The sequence below is a fragment of the Pimephales promelas genome, chromosome 16 (genome assembly GCF_988280905.1).
Source record: "Pimephales promelas chromosome 16, fPimPro1.hap1.1, whole genome shotgun sequence".
Classification (NCBI taxonomy): domain Eukaryota; kingdom Metazoa; phylum Chordata; class Actinopteri; order Cypriniformes; family Leuciscidae; genus Pimephales; species Pimephales promelas.
The window spans coordinates 16,824,591-16,845,204 of record NC_142784.1 but is presented as its reverse complement, the minus strand read 5'-3'; the positions used below and the strand labels follow the sequence as shown (position 1 = coordinate 16,845,204).

Below are 20,614 nucleotides of genomic sequence, written 5' to 3'. Positions count from 1 at the left end.
CGATACACAAATAGACAAAGTAAACTTTGGGAATTTTTATAGTTGGGTCCCCTCAGTGTCAAAATAGAGTAGGTGGAATAGGAGCATTTTGCCTCCAACCCTCCTTAGAGCTTAGTTTGAACTCACACTCTTCAGCACTATGCCAACATACAGGAAACATCTTTAGGAGGGAAAAACCTTTACTGTGTAAACAAAGAATACATCAGATGTTTTACTGGTTGTATGTGACAGACATAAACAAGAACTTTCTACAATATATTTAGGTTGATTGTCTATAAAACTTATGAATGGACTTCCTGTTTGGAATGGATTTGTCCTTTACAATTTCCCCAAGCATGCAGCAGATCCATCAGGATTTGACACCGCCATAATACCACAAATAAAGAAGGTATTACAGCAGTTGTCTGTCTTGAGTTCCTCCTAAACTAGATACCCCTGATGACAAACCAGACACCACAAATTCAAGAGGACAAGACCCAACCCGCCCTGCTGTAACACCTTATCTCAGCCCATCAAGATCTAAACGTGAGACGTAGACCTGCATTTCTAAGAACATCTCCATTCACAGAACATTCTGTGTCAGGTAACCTGAGAACATTCTAGGAAACAACTCAGAGGTCAGTTAAAGAATGTCCACGCACGTGACATTAAAAACTGGAAAGACAAATCACAAACGAGATCTCTTTAATGTCTTTTTTTGTTTTTTTACAAACTAATCTCATGTCTCATCTAGAGTTTCACAAGAGATCTCAAAAAAGTGAAATTATGGTCAGATGAGCAAAAACACCAAAGGCTGCCATCAAAAGTCTGATATTATAATATCAACACATATGATCAAATTCTTCCGAAACCAAATTATCTGAACTGTGTAATATTCAAATTCAATAACTCTAAACTCACGAATGAGATTGCTTTAATACATCTATAAATCTATATCTGTATATAATGTTTCTCCTTGAAAGCAATTAGGCTAAAAGGACAGTGATCTGAGACTTTTGCTGAAGTGCTCTACTCCAAACAATTTGTAAAATCAATAAAAAAAACACTGGTAAATGATTTTGGTCAGAATGACCAAATGACACTGGTCAGATTAGCCCAAGTGTCAAAAGTCGCTTTTTCTTTGTCGGGCAACGGGCAAAGGTAAGGAACGGTTCCAGTCGTGTTTCCACTAGAGCCTGGTACGGAACGTGTCTGTTTTCTCTGTAGCTAGTTAAGCATGTTATTTGAGTAAAGAAAACAAAATAAAAAGCAACAGCTGATTATTCTCCATAACGAGGTTGATATTTCCATCTCATATCATCAGTAAACCATCGCGTTACCAAGGCAATGACAGTGGAGAATGAAACGGTAATTGTACGACCTGGCCCGGATCAGCACGGAATGGAACGGTTACGCTATGAGAACCGTTTGGCCCGACAGTGGAAAAGCGGCTATAGTATGAGATTTCAAAATGAACTCAACATTTTCACCTGCAGTCTCTTAAATATCTCAATTATTTATCCTAGAAGGTGATGAGATAAAAAGTAGAGGGAACTGAGGTTATGTAGAAGTGTTCTGGTTCTCAATTTTGTTTCCTAGAAAAAAAGTATCCTCCAGCATTTAGAAAGATATCTCTCAAAACGTACTCAGATTAGCCAAGATACCAAACACTACAATCAAACGTCTGAGATTTCAGCATGAACAAGTATTTCTCATCAAATTATTACAAAACCAAAATTTTAAAAAGCTCTAAACTATTCCCATATGTCAATAATTATCCCATTTGTGTCTATTTTTATCTCTCCAGAGGAAAGACATAACAGCTGGTGCTTAAATAAAACATAACTGAGAATGTCATTAAGTGGCATACAGTTTTTTCCACTTCTATGAAATGAACAATTTCTGGTATAAAAAGAAAGAAATGTGATATCTTCAAGAGTATGTTAAATGAGGGCAGCCCTTCAAAAGAGTGAATGGTCTGTCAGGGTCTCAATCACCCTGTAATGTCTGCAGACGCCCTCAGGTAAACACTTGCTGATGAACACAAAGCAAAGGGGAGGAGTTAAGATGTCAAATGCCTGAACGGCTCACCATTGTCTTCAGCTGAAAACAACAGCCGGAGGTGTGATGGCGACAAATAAGAGTGTCCCCAATAAATATACTTTCTTTTGCCTCAATATAATGCAACATGAATAAAGTGCAATGACGATATTAAGTTCATAAGGTTTTGAGTTAAATTAAGGTTCAAAGGTCAAGCTAGGATGTGTAACTAAGTGCATTAGTTTTTGAATGTCTAACTAGAGATAAATCAGTCAGAGAAATGTCCTGACTCTATCCGACCCACAGTTTGAGACTGTTCCCAATTAAAAGTTCAAGTGAAAGACAAAGTAATGGGTATAATATCTCATCAAAGACTAGTCTTTATAGGATTTCAAAAGGTTATCAAGCGCAATGTAAAGATACACCTAAGAAACTCGACTTTGACTCATAAAATCTCAGATAACGTATGCCATGTTGTTCCACCTGGTCGTACCTGCCGCGATCCTCTTGAGCAACTGCTGGCGGGCAATGATCCTGCCCAGCCTGTACCCGGAGCGCCGTCTGAGGTGGTCCATCCTCAGGTAAATATCCTGCGTCTCGGGGGTCATGTTGCCCAGGCATTCGCTGCTCTCGGTGCGTGGCAACTGCCTGTACATGATCACACAATGTAAAACGTCTGGCACCCCCCACCCTGAAAACAAACACCTGAAACAGTCAACCAACTGTCCGTCTGTCTACCAACAAACCAGCACGTGTGAGATGCGAGTCCGTAGAGCACTGGAACCTGGGAGGTGAGCCAGCAGTCGGGCCCGCCCCCTGTTCGAGTCACATGACTAGAGGTGAGCCAGTGAGAAGCAAGGACGGAGGGGGAAAGCCTTGTGACTGAGCTGAATTCAAGATCTGTGCGAGCGCTGCTCGGTTCAGGAGGGAAATATAAATACCAGAGGAATGCCTGTGAACTGAGCGAGTGGAGAAAGCTGGAGAGCAGGGGGCCGTGGGAGGGGGAAAAGAAAAACAGCGTGGCTAAGAAACACCCGGACCAAAGAGAACAAGCCTGCTGCTGTGAAGCACTACTCAGGAGCCAAGTTTGCACAGGAGGAGTTTGTTAGTTGGGGAAAGAGATAGGAAAAGTGGCAGAAAGAAAGAAAAGCAAGGTCTTATAGAGCATTTAGATAAACATTTTGATTGTCTTTTCTTCCTTTTGTGACGTATATCCAAAAGAAAATGAAGGCTGGGGCTTGATTTTGTCTATGAGGAATTGATTGGATCTATTGCTGTGAAGAGAAAAGATCTCACTGCAAGCTATTTTGATTAAAGATTACGATAAAATAATGATGTGTTATCATTTATAATAAATTCTGCAATATTCAATAAAAAGACACAGAAGTGACTAAATTAGCTATAGATTAAAAAAGGGATGTCTTTTTAGGTGTCTAAACTCGATCCCCAACCCCCTATTTGCTCTGAGCACGGGGCTTCACCTTGTGAAACAGCCATTCATGCTAAAAAGGCCATTTCACACATTAAAATCGGTTAAAAAGGAAATGTCTTAACTGTAGGTCAAACAGAAAGACCTTTCTTTGTGATGTAATAATGTGCACTTATCACCTGGCCTGAATTTCCTGCCATATTTCTTAAAACGCGGTGCCAAATAAATGTGAGTCGGTATACAATTACGTGTTAACACACGACTCTTAGCTCCACTTCCATTGTTAAAAATAAAATAATAAAAAATAGAATAAATTTAAAGAAACAAATTATGTATTTATTTATAACAACAACAATAAAAGTACAGTAAAGGGATACTTCAGGGTTTAGCATTAAGCTTTGTATTAGTAGAAAACCTGTAGTATTTTCAAACTACCATGCTTTCCACCCTCATATTCCCCGAAATGAGAGATTTGTGTATTTTTTTTTTGTCTGAAAAAAATCCTCCAATGACACAAAAATTGTCATTTTGCATCATCTGAGGATTTCTTTGGCCAGAGACTAAAGACTACCGCCAGTAGGGGCTGTCCCGCATGTTCTCAACCCACCCATAGAGGGTGGGATCTCACTCACAGTATATACAGTGTCAGCCATCTTTTTTGGAAGCTAAGCTAGCAGGCTTTTGTTCTGTGGAGAAAGCTGAGTACTAGGGGTTACCATCATCTTTTTCCCGGACATGTCCGGCCGTCGATGTCCGGGATTCAGCTTTTGCTTTCTGCAGCCACAATTCATTGTTTACATGCACACCTTTTGTTTCAGTCTAACTGAATTCATTCCGATTGGTGGATCTGAATGTAGTGTTTACATGAACGCTAAACAAGTGATCGGTTGATGTGCATTTTAACATTGCTAAGAAAATGTGAGAGATACGAGACCGGTGCGTCTCACAGGTGTCGCTCATCGGTAATCACGTCACTGGCCTCGCGCGGCCCAAACCTTGTCCTGCTCAGTAAACATGATGAATGGCGACTGTAGAACGCAAAAGCCGAATCCCGGAAATTTGGCCGATCTCGAAACACATTTTCGGGCAGACTCATCATGGAGACTCCCTAGTAGCCTAGACTTGTTGTTTAATTACTGCGCTCCGTTACCGGTAGGCGTGGCCTCCTTGGGCAGCGAAGCAAGTGCATTCTGGGAGTTGTTGTCTTTCATCCTCATAAGCCAAAAATACATTTTCTGGCTTTTCTCAGTCTAGAAAGCTCCAAATTCAAAAATAATTTCACATTTCTTCAACATAAATGACCCATTTTAAATACACAATCTTTCCAGAGGTGAAGTAATCCCTTTAATGTGTTGTATGACAATTGCATAACTTTTTGTAATTTTATTTCAATACACTCTAAAAATTGCTGGGTTGTTTTAACCCAACTTTGGGTCAAATATGGACAAACCCAGCCATTGGGTTACATTTTTTAATTACATAATGTTTGGGTTTGTCCATATTTGACCCAAAGTGGGGTTAAAACAACCTAGCATTTTTAGAGAGTACTTAACTAAAATTTTAGCAATCATTGTGTATAAGTAATCATTGTAAATAAGCCACATTGGTCATAATTAAGCAAGAAATAGTAGTTGATCTCTAATGCTTTCTGCATTAACCGATATTTCATGAATGCTGATGCTTCAATGAAAGACAAATGAGATCTACATGAATTTTGTGCAATACAAATTCCCTTTTAACTACCAATAAAGCAAATGCCATCCAAATTGCACGCTTGCCATCTGTTAAACATGTCACATGTGTACATAAATCTAATGTACTTGAATATTAATGTAGTGTACATAATTCATAAAATGTAAGGCACTAAGAGCTTAGCTTTACTAAATAAATACAAATGTGTGAAAATGAAAAACGAAAGGAAAATTGACATAATTCTTTGAATTATGAAAATGAATGAACGGAAGGTTTGCAAGAGCATCTGTTCCATTGCTGCATGGAACAACCAGAGTCTTCAGCCTGAAATAGACTCCACTTCATACTGAAAATAGTTCCACCCTCTCTTGACTAAACTCCATTACTCTTAAGGCAAGAGAGAACAGCATACAGTTATTGTAAGCATGTGTTATATGCCTCTCGCTCCTCGTCTATGTGTGAGCGAGCACATAAACAAGTGAACAGGGTACGAATGGGCAGGACACCAAGTTAAACACATTTTGTGCCCCCTCCCAGAGACTGGCACACACTAACCGTACTCGAAACCACACAAAGACCGCAATTCAACCAGCGCCTGCAATCCTGCAGTTATTTATACATAAACTACCTCTATCCCTCACTCCAACGCCCCTCGCCACAGGAAAGTTTTCATGTTTTCTACTCTGTAACAGTTTTAAGACGTTCTGTACAGGTTGTTTCGCTACATTAAAATGATCTCATGTGTTGACCCAAAGCTTGAGCTTATAAACAAGGTACAGTTCATACTCCTGCTATCTAATAATGTACAAAGGTGCTCTTTTTACTACAGGTGTAACTCCCTGAGCAGGAGTTTGAGCGATGGACCGACTCTAATGATGTGATTTGCCTTCCACACAGAACCATAGATTATTAATGTAATCCTGCATGTGATACTGTGTATACAGCACAATAAAAATAAGAAAAAAAATAATTAATAATAATAAACATAAATGCATGTGTATATATATATTACAGATTTATACGTCTATGGCTACTATATTGAGTGATAAAAAAATCTAGACTTTATACCTTTACTGACCAAGACTGCCCTTTAGATTGTCTCTCCTACAACATATTTCAGCTTCATGTAGGAGAAGATGTGTTATTGAAATCAGATCAAACATCATTGTCATGCAGAACTGAGTGCTTTGCTTTGCCAGATTTAGCTCAATATTCAGAGCCAAACTTGCCACCGCCAAGACTCTCATCATCTCTATACTGGAGCCAAGGATGAATGTCTGACAGCTCTCAGAATAAATGCATGCAAAAGTGGAGGAGAGAACAGACCCTCCTCACCACTCGCCAAAGAATCCACATTCCACATGCTCTCTCTCTCTCTCTCTCTCTCTCTCTCTCTCTCTCTCTCTCTCTCTCTCTCTCTCTCTCTCTCTCTCCCATTTGAAGGGACACCTTAGAACGGTTGTTGTAAAGGCTTATTAGGCCTTTGACTTTGATTTTAAACAAATAACTATTATTTGTTTAAAATAAACTATTCTTAAACTACATATTAAAATGTTGGGAAAAAATAATCTCGCAATAGCAATTACTGTAATAATTTGAATGCAGTTATGGAATTTTGAGAATTAACTCTGTCCCTGCCATTGATGGAATTTTACGGATTTCCATGTTTCCGGTGTTATACGGTAGAGGGGGCGCTATTTAGCATCTTCTGAAAGAGTACAGAATCTCGGAAAGAATTTTCACGCAGACAAAAAAAAAAGGAGCGGAAACGAGCAATAAAAGCATTGTTTTTTTTATTGTTTTTTGTGTTTTTTTTTTTATTTGCTTTTTTTAATGAAACTTACCCAGATTCAAATGTTGATACAAAAAAATGTGTAGAAGCTGATAAAGACACAAAAGCTGAGTTTACATTTAATAAAACATAAAAAAGGCTCTGTTCTTTCTTTTGTTACACATATTGCATGTTCAGACAACATACAATATGTATGTATTGCATATTCATACAACAAAATATTATGGGGGGCATTACATTTTTGTAAAAATGATTAAAAAACGCTGGTGGTGGCTGGCAAGTTTTTTTGTTTTTTTTAACATAAGAACCCGGACCAATTTCCCCTTAAAAGGAAAATTATGGGGCATATAAAACAGACTACATAGACGACCTAAAACATGTTTCTGCTGTTGTTTTTTAAATACAACCACTTCTTGTCAAAGATCTGTAATGTTATATGTCACATTGGGTGTTTATGATACATTTTATATGTTATTTTGGGCTTTTATGTCTCATTTGGAAAAAAATTGTCAGTTTTCTTGCTAAATAACATTTTTTCTTTTTTTTCTTTTCTGGGAAGATAAATTTTAAAAAAAAAATCAACTTTTTCAGAAGTAATAGACAAGTCGAACCACGAACGACTTGACAAGTGAGCTGAACTGTATGAAGTTCAGCGAACTTCTGAACTGTATGAACGTCGTTCGTGGTTCGACTTGTCTAGACTGTTTTCCAAAGATAGCGCCGCCTGTATACACGAAGTGCACTGTCTTTATAAAATATCTTCTTATTAAATGGTCAGTACTCTTACAAAGTTCGCAATGCTCCGTTTTGCATGTAGGGACCCTCATTATGTCACTGTGTTAGTGTGGGGCTATTTTGAGCCTTGCTAGTGGTATAAACTAGCGATTTCTTTTTACTTATTAAATGCCCCTAGCGTATACGCCAAACAGTTTTCTCAGAGTAAGGTCAACTACCATTGTTTTATTAGACCAAAGGTTCATTTTGCGCCAGAGTTCTCCTTTAATGGCTGACACCTGTCAATGTGAGCTTCACGTCAAAAGCAAAAATAATATAATCCCTGACACGGTCTAAACTGGATACAATTTCTGACATACTCCACGCGCCTGAGTCCGCTGAATGAGTGAAAGAACGTTCACTTTTGACGCGAACGTTCGCTTTGTTTGTTCTGGGAGCATTTGACTGAAGATTGTTTTGTAAACAAGGCACAGTGTAATAGTGCAATAATAATCTTGCGTTGAAAGAAGCAGCCAACTGGATCTGACAAGTCAACAATTTCATAATGCTCTCTCTGTATATGACGTTTTTATATAGATATAATGTTTTCAAAACACTAACTCACAAGCTAGGGTGTTAATTGTCTATCATCTGTGATGATATTTGTCGTGACAGAAATTAATAAATAAAACAACTTTTTTTCTTCTGTCGACAAAAAGCAGTTTAAAGCTGACTATCAACTCTTGTACTCATGTGCGACATTATTCCTCAGCCAACATAGATAGAGAAGCCACTGCTCCAAATTCAACCTAGCTGTCTTAACATGTTTTGAACTCAATGCCGTCAGCATGAAAGAAATCTTAACCTCAGATCTTTTACCAGCGCGGTGGATGTTTTTTTGGATGTAATACAGCCAGTGCTACTTCACAGTCATTCTAGTACTTAATTTGTCTATTTTTCCACTAGCCAAGGCAGAAGCCAGAAGCATCTGCCAAGAAAACGTGACTGTATTTGTACACCTTCATGAATTAATAGCTAAATTTTGATGGAAACAAAAATAAACAGTTTTGTGGCTTCCACAATCAGGTCAGATGAGGATTATCCACGAGAGAGAGAGGCCCGTCAGATTCCGAATAAAACGTCCTGGCTGAGAAACTCCAGTCTGGGATGCTGCTGACTCCACAACTTAGGCATACAGAGAGCGAAGATATCAACACAGCCAGTGGAAAGAAAAGTTATCGGCATAATATTTACTCTGTGGGTTTCTGGGAAGGGCCGCTGAATGTGGGCGGTTGCCAGATAAAACCAGCAGGTGCTTGCGATTCGCTCCAGGCAGGGAGAGACGGCAGACAACGAAATGTTTCTGCTGTCTCCTCTGAATTCTGGTTTGATTGAATCTCCCATTGAAAACGTCAAAGCTGCATCACATTTATGAGGAATCTGGTCCTTTTTTAAGCATAACTTTATATGGTATTACAGACTGGGCCGTGTGCAAAACGAGCTAAATATTGTAATCCGTCTTTCCCGTGTCCCATGATAGATGTGTGGCTCTTTTGCAAATGGATTGTCAGGATTTTTAGTGTGCTAGTCTCTGAAACAATTTGAAATGGAGGCCATAATGCAATCACAATACAATAATACAAAAATCCCTCATTCTACAGTAAGTGGGCTGTCATGCTTTAGTCTTGGATGCCACACTCACTATATATATATATATATATATATATATATAAAAAACGCGACCCGGCCCCGGATGAGCAGAAGAAGATGGTATGGTATGGTATGGTATATAAACACTTTTTATAAGACAAATGAAAATTTAGGAAAAACATTCCCAAATAAAATAATCCATTTACATATAATGAAATAAAATAAAATAATAAACTGGCAAATGTAAAGGTTACAATAGTAACCCAGCGAATGCACAATTCAGAATCTCACAGGAAGTAGGTCATCCAGGGACGGTGTTGTGTTAATAACTAATGATCTTTGCAACGGAAGTGAATCAATCCCACTGGTTCTCTGATAAGCACTGTACACAAAAAAATGTACATGTACATTAAATTACATGCTGAATGGCTGTGTCGCAACTTAAAAAAAAAAAGTTATATATATCAGTTTAATTTAAAAGTACATATATCAGGTTGGTATGGCGAGCACTTTTGAGAAATAATCACTATATGCCAAATTTTGTACGGTTAGTAACATCAATTCTTAAAAAAAAAAAAGTTGTGAAATGATCAGTATTACTTTTGGAGGGAACCTTTGGTACCTAACGTGCTATTATTTTATTAATTTTTTTCCATACTAGCTTGTCATTGTGGTATAATCTATTTTAGATAAACTCATAATATATTGAATTGATCAAAAGTAGATTACACCACAATAATCACAAATCAATTGACAAAAAAAATCCCTGTATTTGGTGGCTTTTCCTGTCTGTCAGAATGTCTTCCTGTCTAAATATGTGGTTCTTGGCCAGAATAAGCTATTATTTGAACAGAGTCAAAATCTTGTGTATGTAAGGTTTGTTTCAGATAAATTAGCATTCAAAAGTTTGGGGATATTTGGGGATGTTTTTTTATTTCTATTTTTTTTATTAATACTTTTGTTCAGGAAGGATGCATTAAAATGATGAAAAATGACATCAAATGCATGTATAATGTAAAAAATATTTACAATAAATGTTGCTCTCTTGAACTTGTTATTCATCAAAGAATCACGGTTTGCACCAAAATATTACGCAGCAAACCTCTTTTCAATATTGATAATAATAAGAAATGTTACATGTGCAGCAAATCATCATATGTGACCTGGGTCACAAAACCAGTCACAAGTTGCACGGGTGGCAATAGCCTAAAATACATTATATATTTTTTAATTTATGCCAAAAATCATCAGGATAGTAATCAACGATCATGTTCCATGAAGATTTCCTACCGTAAATATATAAAACATTTATTTTTGTGGGTGAATGAAGCACAACCGCAAACATAAATGGACAACTTTAAATGTGATTTTCTCAATATTTCGATTTTTTTGCACCCTCAGATTCCAGATTTCCATATACTGTAGTTGTATCTCGCCCAAATATTGTCCTATTCTAACAAACCATATATCAATGAAAAGCCTATTTATTTAGCTTATGCATACATCTCAATTTCAATACCCGTGACTGGTTTTGAGGTGCAGGGTCACATATTAAAATCATTTATGAAGGATCATCATGTGACACTAAAGAACTGTAAGTAATGATGCTGATAACATAGCTTTCCCATCACAGGAATAAATTACATTTTAAAATACAGTTAAATAGAAAAGTTATAATAAACTGTAATAATATTTTACAATATTGCTCTTTTGACTGTATTTATAGTCAAATAAATGCCTTTTAAAACCCAAACTCTATTGTACAAATTGTCATTTACTCAATTTCAATTAGTCTAAAGCTTATAACAATAGACTTTGCTTTAAAGGCCAAAACTGAAAGGCGGAGCTCTATCTGCCACAATATCCTTCATGGTTGAACTTTTAATAGGCTCAAGTTAGACTGAAATATACCCCTCTCGGGAGCCACACTGATCTTTTCCCTGTCATGCCTCAAAGGGCTCCTCATTGTTTGGCATGTGAATAAACAGCCAGGCCAGATCGTGCGCATGACTGCCACCTACGTAGGGCATCACATCCCTGAACTACATATATGGAAATGAACGTGATAAGCATGCCAACAATGCCTCCACATTTCATCACCATCCCCATGGCAGACCGATCACATACCCAAATAAACAAGACAAATACACAAGCTGTTAAAGATTTAAATCTAATAACAGCGGTTTTAATTACTATCCAATAAAACAAACAGATGGGCCACCATACAGAAAAGTGAAACTCCAATATGAAAAGGGATTACAAGTGTTTTCCACAAAAGCACCAGGTTGCACTGACTGACATCTAGTGGTCAAACATGGTAAGTGTCTCTGTTCTGAATACATCAAGCCAAATAGTTTCTTTAAATGTTTAACACGTCTAATTTCAGTAAATTTCTACTTAAACAAAATGCACTAAGATTAAATGTTGAAAGTACTGCTTTCAAGTGGAAGATAGATTATGCACAACTCCTCATTCGTTGTGTATGAAATGAAGTTGTTGTAGCCTATAAGTATAAGTTTAAGTAGCAGCATAAGGCTATTTTCAGGTCGTGGCATGTTGACATGTGCTTCAAATTATATTAGCCTATAAACGTAAACCATTTACCAACAGCACTTTTATTTTTACTAGGCTATATGTTACCTTGCTCCATTAATTGCTTTTCAAATCAATGTGTGCGTTATAATTGTTTATATTTCGCTGAAAGTGAAAATCCTATAATTTGCTCTATAAGCAGGTTCTGACAACGCACAATATCTTTTTATCTAGGCAATAGTGGTGATGTTTTGTTTTGTTTTCGTATCTATAGTAAACAAATTAAAGTAGACTATGTAAAACATATACAGACACTCACTTTCAACATTACGCCTACTCTGAGAAATATTTATTTGCCTCATGTATCTCCAAACCACTAAAGCTAACGAAATACGAAGGTTAAGCCATTTTAAAGTTCAACATCAATGCTCTATAATCAAAATAAAGTAAATGAATGCAAACTATTTCTAAACCCATAGCCTGTCATTTCACATGAACGCTACAACGCATTGAGCGTGAACTTTCCGTGTCACTAACCTGCAAGTCGTCTCTCTCTGACACTTTTCCACAATAAATCCCAAGCTTTGGTCGTGGATTCTCTGAGATGCTCACTGAAAGATCGCCTGAGTGTCAATGTGAGAGACTTTCGTTTCGCTGTCATCGTCAGTCCGAGCTCATAATAATCAATCAGTGGCTCGCGCGCGAACTCCCGTTATAGTGTTTCAAAGATAGGGAGGGAGACTCCTTGTACTCTTCTTCACCTGCCCCGCAGCCGCAAACCGCGACGGGAAACTTTTCCGAAAAATAAATGCATAGCGAAAAGTAAAATGTGGCAATAATCTCCCAAATAATCCAGTTTACGGCGCTGGACGTGGACGGTAAAAGACGGGCAGCCGCTGTCTGGAGTTGCCGTGTGTTGCAGAGCAGATGTGGGTTTGTTTGAAGTTTCTCCTTCAGCTTGTAACATATGATCACTCTCTCTCCCGCTCTCTCCCTCTCCCTCTATCTCTCTTTCTGTTGGAGGACTTCATTTCACAGCTCAACGTCAAGCCTCACCAAAAACTCATGCACTCCATATTTGCTCCTCATTTTAGTATTTTTTTCCCAGGAAAAAGGCTTTAAGAAAATGCTCTAGCCTACTTGTAAAATCTGAATAAATACTATATACATTGTATTTCTGGGAAAATCTATATTTGAATTATACTGTGAAAAATTGCTGCCTTCAATTTTTAAGTAGCCTAGAATCAACTTGGATTTTTAAGTCATTTCAATTTAAAATCACATTAATCTGACTTAAAAAAAAAAAAATTAGTTGAATCCTGTATGAAAATTGCTTAATTTATTTTGATGAGTTAAATCAATGTAAAAACATATGTTGTCATAACTTATTGATTCTCATTTTTTTTTTACAGTGTAGGATTTGAATACGGTAAATACAATGCATTTGTGAACAAATACATTATATTTTAAAATATTAATACTGACATATTAAATATAAACAATAACATTATACGATACGCCTATATTCTGACACTGACTTAGACAAATACTCTAGACAAATAAGCACAAAACTCTACTCACGTATATACTCTAAACTAAAATATAATATTATATTAAATGTAATGTAACGTTATTAGATTGAAAATAGTACAAACTACATGTAAAAAATGAAGGTACATATTGAAAAAAAAAAGGTCATGCTGAGGAAGGATAGACATACCATGAACACTGACGGCTCATTTAATTATGGGCCTCTATGGATTCCATTTTGGACTCAGCATGGCATTATCATCATAACAGAGGAGATTGCTTTGTGAGACAGGTTTTCTGTCTAATATGAAGGGTTGATCCAAGCTGAGAGGTCTGGAATGGAAAAATTAGGCGACGACAAAAAGAGAAATGAATACCTTTCACATAAATGACAACAGCACACAGTTAAACTCGCAACAGATTACTATCTTTCCTGGATTCAGGATTTGTTATGAAATGAATGAGGTCCTAACATGAAGAAGTGCAGTATTTGTTGTCTTTTGAGATCAGAGAGAACACAGTGTTAAGTCTGGGAACGTGTGTCTAGGTAGGGAACAGGTAGGTGTGTGACCATTAATGCGCCTGAGCTTTATTCACTAATGGAGTCATCTGATGGGAAAGACCAACCAGGAGAACATGAGGGGGGTCATCTGCTGTGCCTCAGCTTACGTGTCAAAGGTCAAAGGTTAGGGCCAAACATTTCCCCTCTTGCGGGATCTGCAGTGGAATGCCTGGCTTGGCGATACGACCATCTGACCACTTAAAGAAAAGACTAGGAATCGGTGTGCTCCGAGGTCGACCAAATTTGAATTGTGCCAATATGATATTAACTTGAGTGGAACAGTCAATTATATTATGCATTTTAGAATTATATGTATGTAATTTATATTTACACACACACACACACATATATATATATATATATATGAAGAGATCAGATGCAAAAGCCTTTTGAGTGCCATTTGAAATTTTCTTCTAGAATGATCGTTTTTATCAAGCTTGTATATTTAAGTTCAGTGATTTCACTTAAATGGCAATGATGATTACCTATTAGGCTAATTGTTATTTAAGTGAAATTACTGAACTTAAATATACAAGTTTGATAAAAATCATCATTCAAGAAGAACATTTCAAATGGCATGAGGCTTTTGCATCTGAACTCTTCATATATATATATTAGGGCTGTCAGTTAAACGCATTATTAACGGCGTTAACGCAAACCCATTTTAATGGCGTCAATTTTTTTGCATCAATTTTTTTTATCACACGATTAACGGTCTATTTGGCCTAACAAACGTTGTAGTTTTTTCACATGGTTTTGCAACAGGATGCGAGACACGTGGTGCTGCGCTACGAAACACATTCATTTCGATGGCTTGTGCCGCGCAAGGACGTTTTGTTGCTACGTCGACCAAAACACAAGCGGATCTAGCTAGACCGGAAACAAAACAACAGGCATGACGCCGCACACATTTGTTTAGGTGTGCAAGCCGGCCAACTAGTTGGTTAACGTTACGTTTAGAGTGGATGATGAGTGTGAGACGCCGAAATGGATGCCAATAAGATTCTGAATGTGTGTGTTTTGTCGTTGTGAACTGAGCGATCATCGCAGCACGTCCAGTCTGACATAGCAATTGATGATGGCCAAGCACACACACACACACACACAGCGGATGCGAATTCAGGACCTTGTCAGTATTTATTTCACCCAGTGTTACATTGAGAGATTATTTGCGCCAAGTGAGAGTGTTAGTGTGAATTTGAACACAGTATATGCCGATGTTGTTTTCAATAAAAAACATTTCCACTTTTCCATGTTGATAAAAATTAATGGGACAAAAATAAATCAAGAGACATTCGGAATAGATAAAAATAAGCGATTGATTGCGATTAATCGCAAGTTAACTATGACATCAATGCGATTAATCGCGATTAAATATTTTAATCGCTTGACAGCACTAATATATATATATATATATATATATATATAATGCATAGTGTAGTATATGTACAAATTTATATAGCTATATATAGTAATAGTTTATAAAAATAAATAAAAACAGACAGATAGATATATTCAATATCTAGACTTGAGTGGTTCAAAAAAATAAGATAAAATGAAGACCACCTAAATGACAGCTTTCTATTCTCAGATTCATGTGTCTAACACACAGACCGCTTAATACTGCAAAGTAAGGGTCTGTCCACCTCAGCAACTGTCTCTCTCCATCACTGCTCCAGCTGGCTGTTCTGAGCCCTTGATCTCCTGTCTGTCAGCAGCTGATCTCTTCGAGAGACCCATCACTTTAAACTTCAGGACAGGGCAGGCTTTTCATTATAAAACCAGTCCAGGGAGCAAAATACCAAACTAGCAGTCAGCACAACCTTGATGACACTCAGCCTCGCTGTCAAAGCAGTAAGATGCCGAACGTGTCGTCGGCTGTCTGTGCGGTCACGTTTCATTTCAAGCAATCTACAATGAAATAACCAGAAAGCATTAAACCATAACTTATAATACATCCAACTTGATACGTTCACAACCGCTCCAAGCGTCTCATTAAATAAACTGATCTTCGAGATTAAAACCGAAATGGATATTGTGAAAGAGATCTGTCAGCCCAGATGTGGATCTATGAGGGCTTATATGAAGTAACTAAATAATTAGTTTCACAAAATTTACAGAGCAAACCCTCAACGTTTGCCAGGTGGGTGGACTTCTGCCAGCCGGAGCATTTGCACAGTAGCCAAGCTGGTGTCTCTGCATTCCCACCAGCGTCGAGATACGCAATTGAAACCACATGAACTTTACGATAACGAAATTCCTCGTTTAAAAATATTTGAGCCTATTTAACGCAAGCCTTTAGTCTGGTCCTGTGCTCAGTAATGGGGTCATGCGGGTCATGTTCCCGATCAAAGCCTCTGACAGGAAGCCCTACGCTCATGGCTCCGTGCTATCATTCCTTTTGCTGCGACGTTTTTCAACATCATAAGATTGTTGATATCAAGGATAAGATTATTATGGCTGGACTATTGGAGGATACACACAGGAAGCAGTGATGTAAGGGGAGGAAGTGATCGTCCCGGGTTGCTTGTTTTGGCAAGACCCCATCAAGCAATCTTCCTTCTACACAGACCCTTTAGGGTTCATGTGTACTGTTCCTCTCAGCATGAAATCAACATTTTTTTTTGTGGAACATTGTGGTGTTTATTATAAATAATTCATTCATGCACATCATTTAAAAGAGTTTTAATTTGCCCTCATAATCTTTAATAAAAATAACCTCCTTCCCACTTGCAGTGACATCTCTTCTCTGATGATGCGTTCACTGGAGCGAGGGCGGGACAACCTGTCACTCACAGCAAATCTCACACCATCCAATGATCCAATCAATTCCAGATATACAAAATAATGTCCCGCCCAACATTTATATACTGTACGTCACAATTATGGATGAAAAGACTATTGCAACTTCCGCTTCATGTCGACTTCCGATGAAAAGAATTTTATCTGAAAGACTTGAGCACAATTAATGGTCTTTAAGGGGTTAGTTCACCCAAAAATGAAAATTAAGTCATTAATTACTCACCCCCATGCTGTTCCAACCCCGTAAGACCTTCGATCATCTTCGGAACACAAATAAAGATATTTTTGATTGAATCTGAGAGCTGGATCAGTCCTACATAGACTCCCTAAGGGACTGGCCCTTGATGGCCCATAAAGTCATTAAATAAAAGGTTTAAATATTCCATGTGCATACAGCGGCTCAATTATAAGTTTATCAAGCGACGAGACTACTTTTTGTGCGGAAAAAACATAAATAACGACTTTATTCCACTATTCCATTACTTCTTTATGGGCGCATGCGCGAGAACTGAGACGAGGACGTTCTCATTCGTCTACTTCTTGTTACCGGCTGCTTACCGCTTAGGAGTTTTACCGCCACCTACCGTATAAAATGATGATCCATATATAAGGCGCTCCGGATCATAAGGAACACTGTCGTTTTTTGAGAAGATTAAAGGCTTTTAAGTGCACCTTATAGTGCAGAAAATACGCAATTTGAAAAGCGTATGTACAGCGCACATCTTCCTCTGCTTGTAAACAGAAAGTTTTGCGCTTCCAGCTATATCAGGACATCATCTTATACGGTAGGGGGCGGTAAAACTCCTAAGCGGTGAGCAGCCGGTAACAAGAAGTAGACGAATGAGAACGTCCTCGTCTCAGTTCTCGCGCATGCGCCCATAAAGAAGTAATGGAATATTTATATAATAATAATGTTTTTTCCGCACAAAAAGTAGTCTCGTCGCTTGATAAACTTATAATTGAGCCGCTGTATGCACATGGAATATTTAAACCTTTTATTTAATGACTTTATGGGCCATCAAGAGCCAGTCCCTTAGGCAGTCTATGTAGGACTGATCCAGCTCTCAGATTCAATCAAAAATATCTTTATTTGTGTTCCGAAGATGAACGAAGGTCTTACGGGGTTGGAACAGCATGGGGGTGAGTAATTAATGACTTAATTTTCATTTTTGGGTGAACTAACCCTTTAACCTCATGCCTTGTGTTGGTTCCCACACATCTAAATAAAATATGTATTCACCCCAAGTGGTTTCATTTAATCTGCACTATGAATTAAACATGAAACCGCATGTGATCTTCTCTTGCACCTCTTGTTTGTTTGGCTACAAGCCCAGTGACTTGAGCTCTGGACTGACCACTGAGCTGCAATGAGAAAAGGCCCAGATGTTGAGAAGCAATTTTTTTCTTTTTTGGGGGGTTTCAAATGGCCCACTCATTTGGCCGTGAGGTCTGAAGCCAGGCTCCAGGAATCCTCCAGGGGGATCACGCTTCCCAGCCTAATGCATTCAAGGCGTGGAATTCTCCCCCAACCAGCCTTTTCTCCCACTCACACTCACCCATCTTATGCATGCACTATAAATTTCCCAAGCAAATATTCCCAAGCCAGGGCTGCAGTTTTCCAAAGAAAATCACAAATGTAATGTATATCTGATTCTAGATTAGGGGCTAGAGGGATCTTAAAGTAATAGTTCGCTGAATGTGATTCATTGAGTAAAACATCATCAGGTCTTCACTTTAGAATCATGAGGTTAGATGTATATTCTTAAATCGCTGTTACATAAATGTAATTGAGTGACTGTGGTTATGTTTGAAATAGCATAGTGTCATACTACTCTTCCTATTTCTGCCATATACATGTATATTTGCAATGCACTCCTTTAAAGAGTGACGTATTAAGTAGTTGCCAAAAGTTATTATTTATGAAATAAATAAAAGGCAAGGCATTCTTGTTTTTCATAATAAAAATTTGAAATAGCCAAATGTTTTGGGGAAGTTACAGTGTTGGGGAAAGTTACTTTGAAAAGTAATGCACTACAATATTGCATTACTCCCTAAAAAATGTATGATATGATCAATAAGTTATGACAACATTGTATTAATCAACTGATCAAACAAATGAATCAATGAATGAGTACCAGGTAAATGTATTAATCAATAAGTGAATCAATAAATTATGACTTAATAAACAGCTACTGTAATATTTGCTAACTTGTGACTGAATGAACATAATGAATAAACTGAATGAACAAGCAAACAACTGAATCAATGAATGAACCAATTAAAAGTAACAGAACAACTACTATACTATTTGTTAGCCAACTTGTGACTGAACGAAGAGAAAACTAACTAACAAACAACCAAATGAATGAATAGCTTAGTAATAGAACCAATGTCCACTATAATATTTGCTAGTCACATGTGACTGAACAAAAAGAATGAATGAACTGAACAAACAAACAACTGAATCAATTTAATGAAAAGTATAACAGAATAAACAGCAACAAAAATATTTGCTAGCCACTTTTACCGAAATGAACAGAATGAATAAACTAATGGAACAAACCAACTGAATCAATGAATGATCAGTGATCTGTTTATGTTTGCTAACCATTTGTTAATGAACAAAATTAATTCATTAAAACTGAATCAATGCACTATAATCTTGCTTTACTCCCTAAAAAAGAAAGTTCAGTTGTTGTTGTTTTTTTTTTTTGACCGAACAAACAACTGAATCAATAAATAAACAACCGGGTAAATTAATGAATCAAACGAATCAATAAATAGTAACAGAATCAATACAATAATACTGGCTTTATTAACTTGTGACTGAACACACAGAACAAATAAATTGAATGTATGCAAACTTAATCAATACAAAAGTAACAGAATCAATCAACAGTGACTAAACCATTAGCTAGTCACTTGTGACTGAACAAGATGAGCGAACGCCTGAATGAACAAAAAAACAACTGGATCAATGAATGAATCAATGAACAGTAACAGATAGTATAATATTTGCTAGCCAATTGTAAATAAATGAACAGAAGGAACAAGCTGAATAAAAAAAAAACAAATCAATAAACAAATAGCAGAATCAACATTGTGTTATTTAAGTCACTTGTGATCAGAGCATGCTATACTTAGTAAAATAATGTAGACCAGAACCCAAAGATTTACACACAGATGTCGTGAAGGGGCCAGAGGGGGTCTGTGAATGCTATTGTTTCACTGTTACAAACTAGCAGAATGACAAAGCATGTCAGTATCTGTTAGGCCTCAACCAACCACAGAAGTCCATGGGAAAACATTTACAGTCAGTCACACACACACACACACACACACACACACACACACACACACACACACACACACACACACCACCTGGCTTTTATTAGCAGAGAGCAGATTATAACACAAACACTCAGTGTTTATTTGCATGTACGCAATCTGATTTGTCCACTAAAACACACTGTATGTGCCTGCTGTGTATGTTCAAATTCTCATTATAATGGACATGACTCAAACATTCTACTGGCTGAATGCTATATAAGATATATTATCATCTGAAATCATTCAACATTTCATTTGATTAGGATCACATAAATCCAATGACATCTGTACAGCCCAACCCAACTCGATACAAGGTAAAACAAACAAGCGAATCAAATGTCCTACTCATGCCATCTTACATCTTTGGAGCAGACTAAATACAGCAGAGAAGTGTCTTTTGGCAAAACAAGATTAGAAATGAATCCTAGATTAGATTTAAATTTAGATTAGACTGGATTTAAACATAGAATCTATCAAAGCTGTCAGAAAAAGGAAAAAGAAAAGAAAACTGACTATCGAATTAGAAAACAGAAGGCGGTCCAGGCGAGATGTTTGGCACAAA

At 37.3% G+C, this 20,614-nt stretch overlaps 1 protein-coding gene across 6 annotated transcripts in view; it reads right to left on the bottom strand.

The window, feature by feature from the left end:
• stard13b (StAR related lipid transfer domain containing 13b) overlaps nt 1-20,614 on the bottom strand; it is a 109,629-nt gene that overhangs the window by 32,291 nt on the left and 56,724 nt on the right. Inside the window, exon 1 of one of the 6 annotated variants that reach the window (XM_039670524.2) lies at nt 12,366-12,783. The exons of 4 other annotated variants lie outside the window; for them this stretch is intronic. In XM_039670524.2, coding sequence (XP_039526458.2) covers nt 12,366-12,489 — 124 coding nt within the window. In that variant the 5' untranslated portion in view covers nt 12,490-12,783. Of the gene's footprint in view, nt 1-2,512; nt 2,770-12,365; nt 12,784-20,614 lie in introns of those variants that run through there. One more of the 6 variants, XM_039670523.2, reaches the window with a different exon arrangement.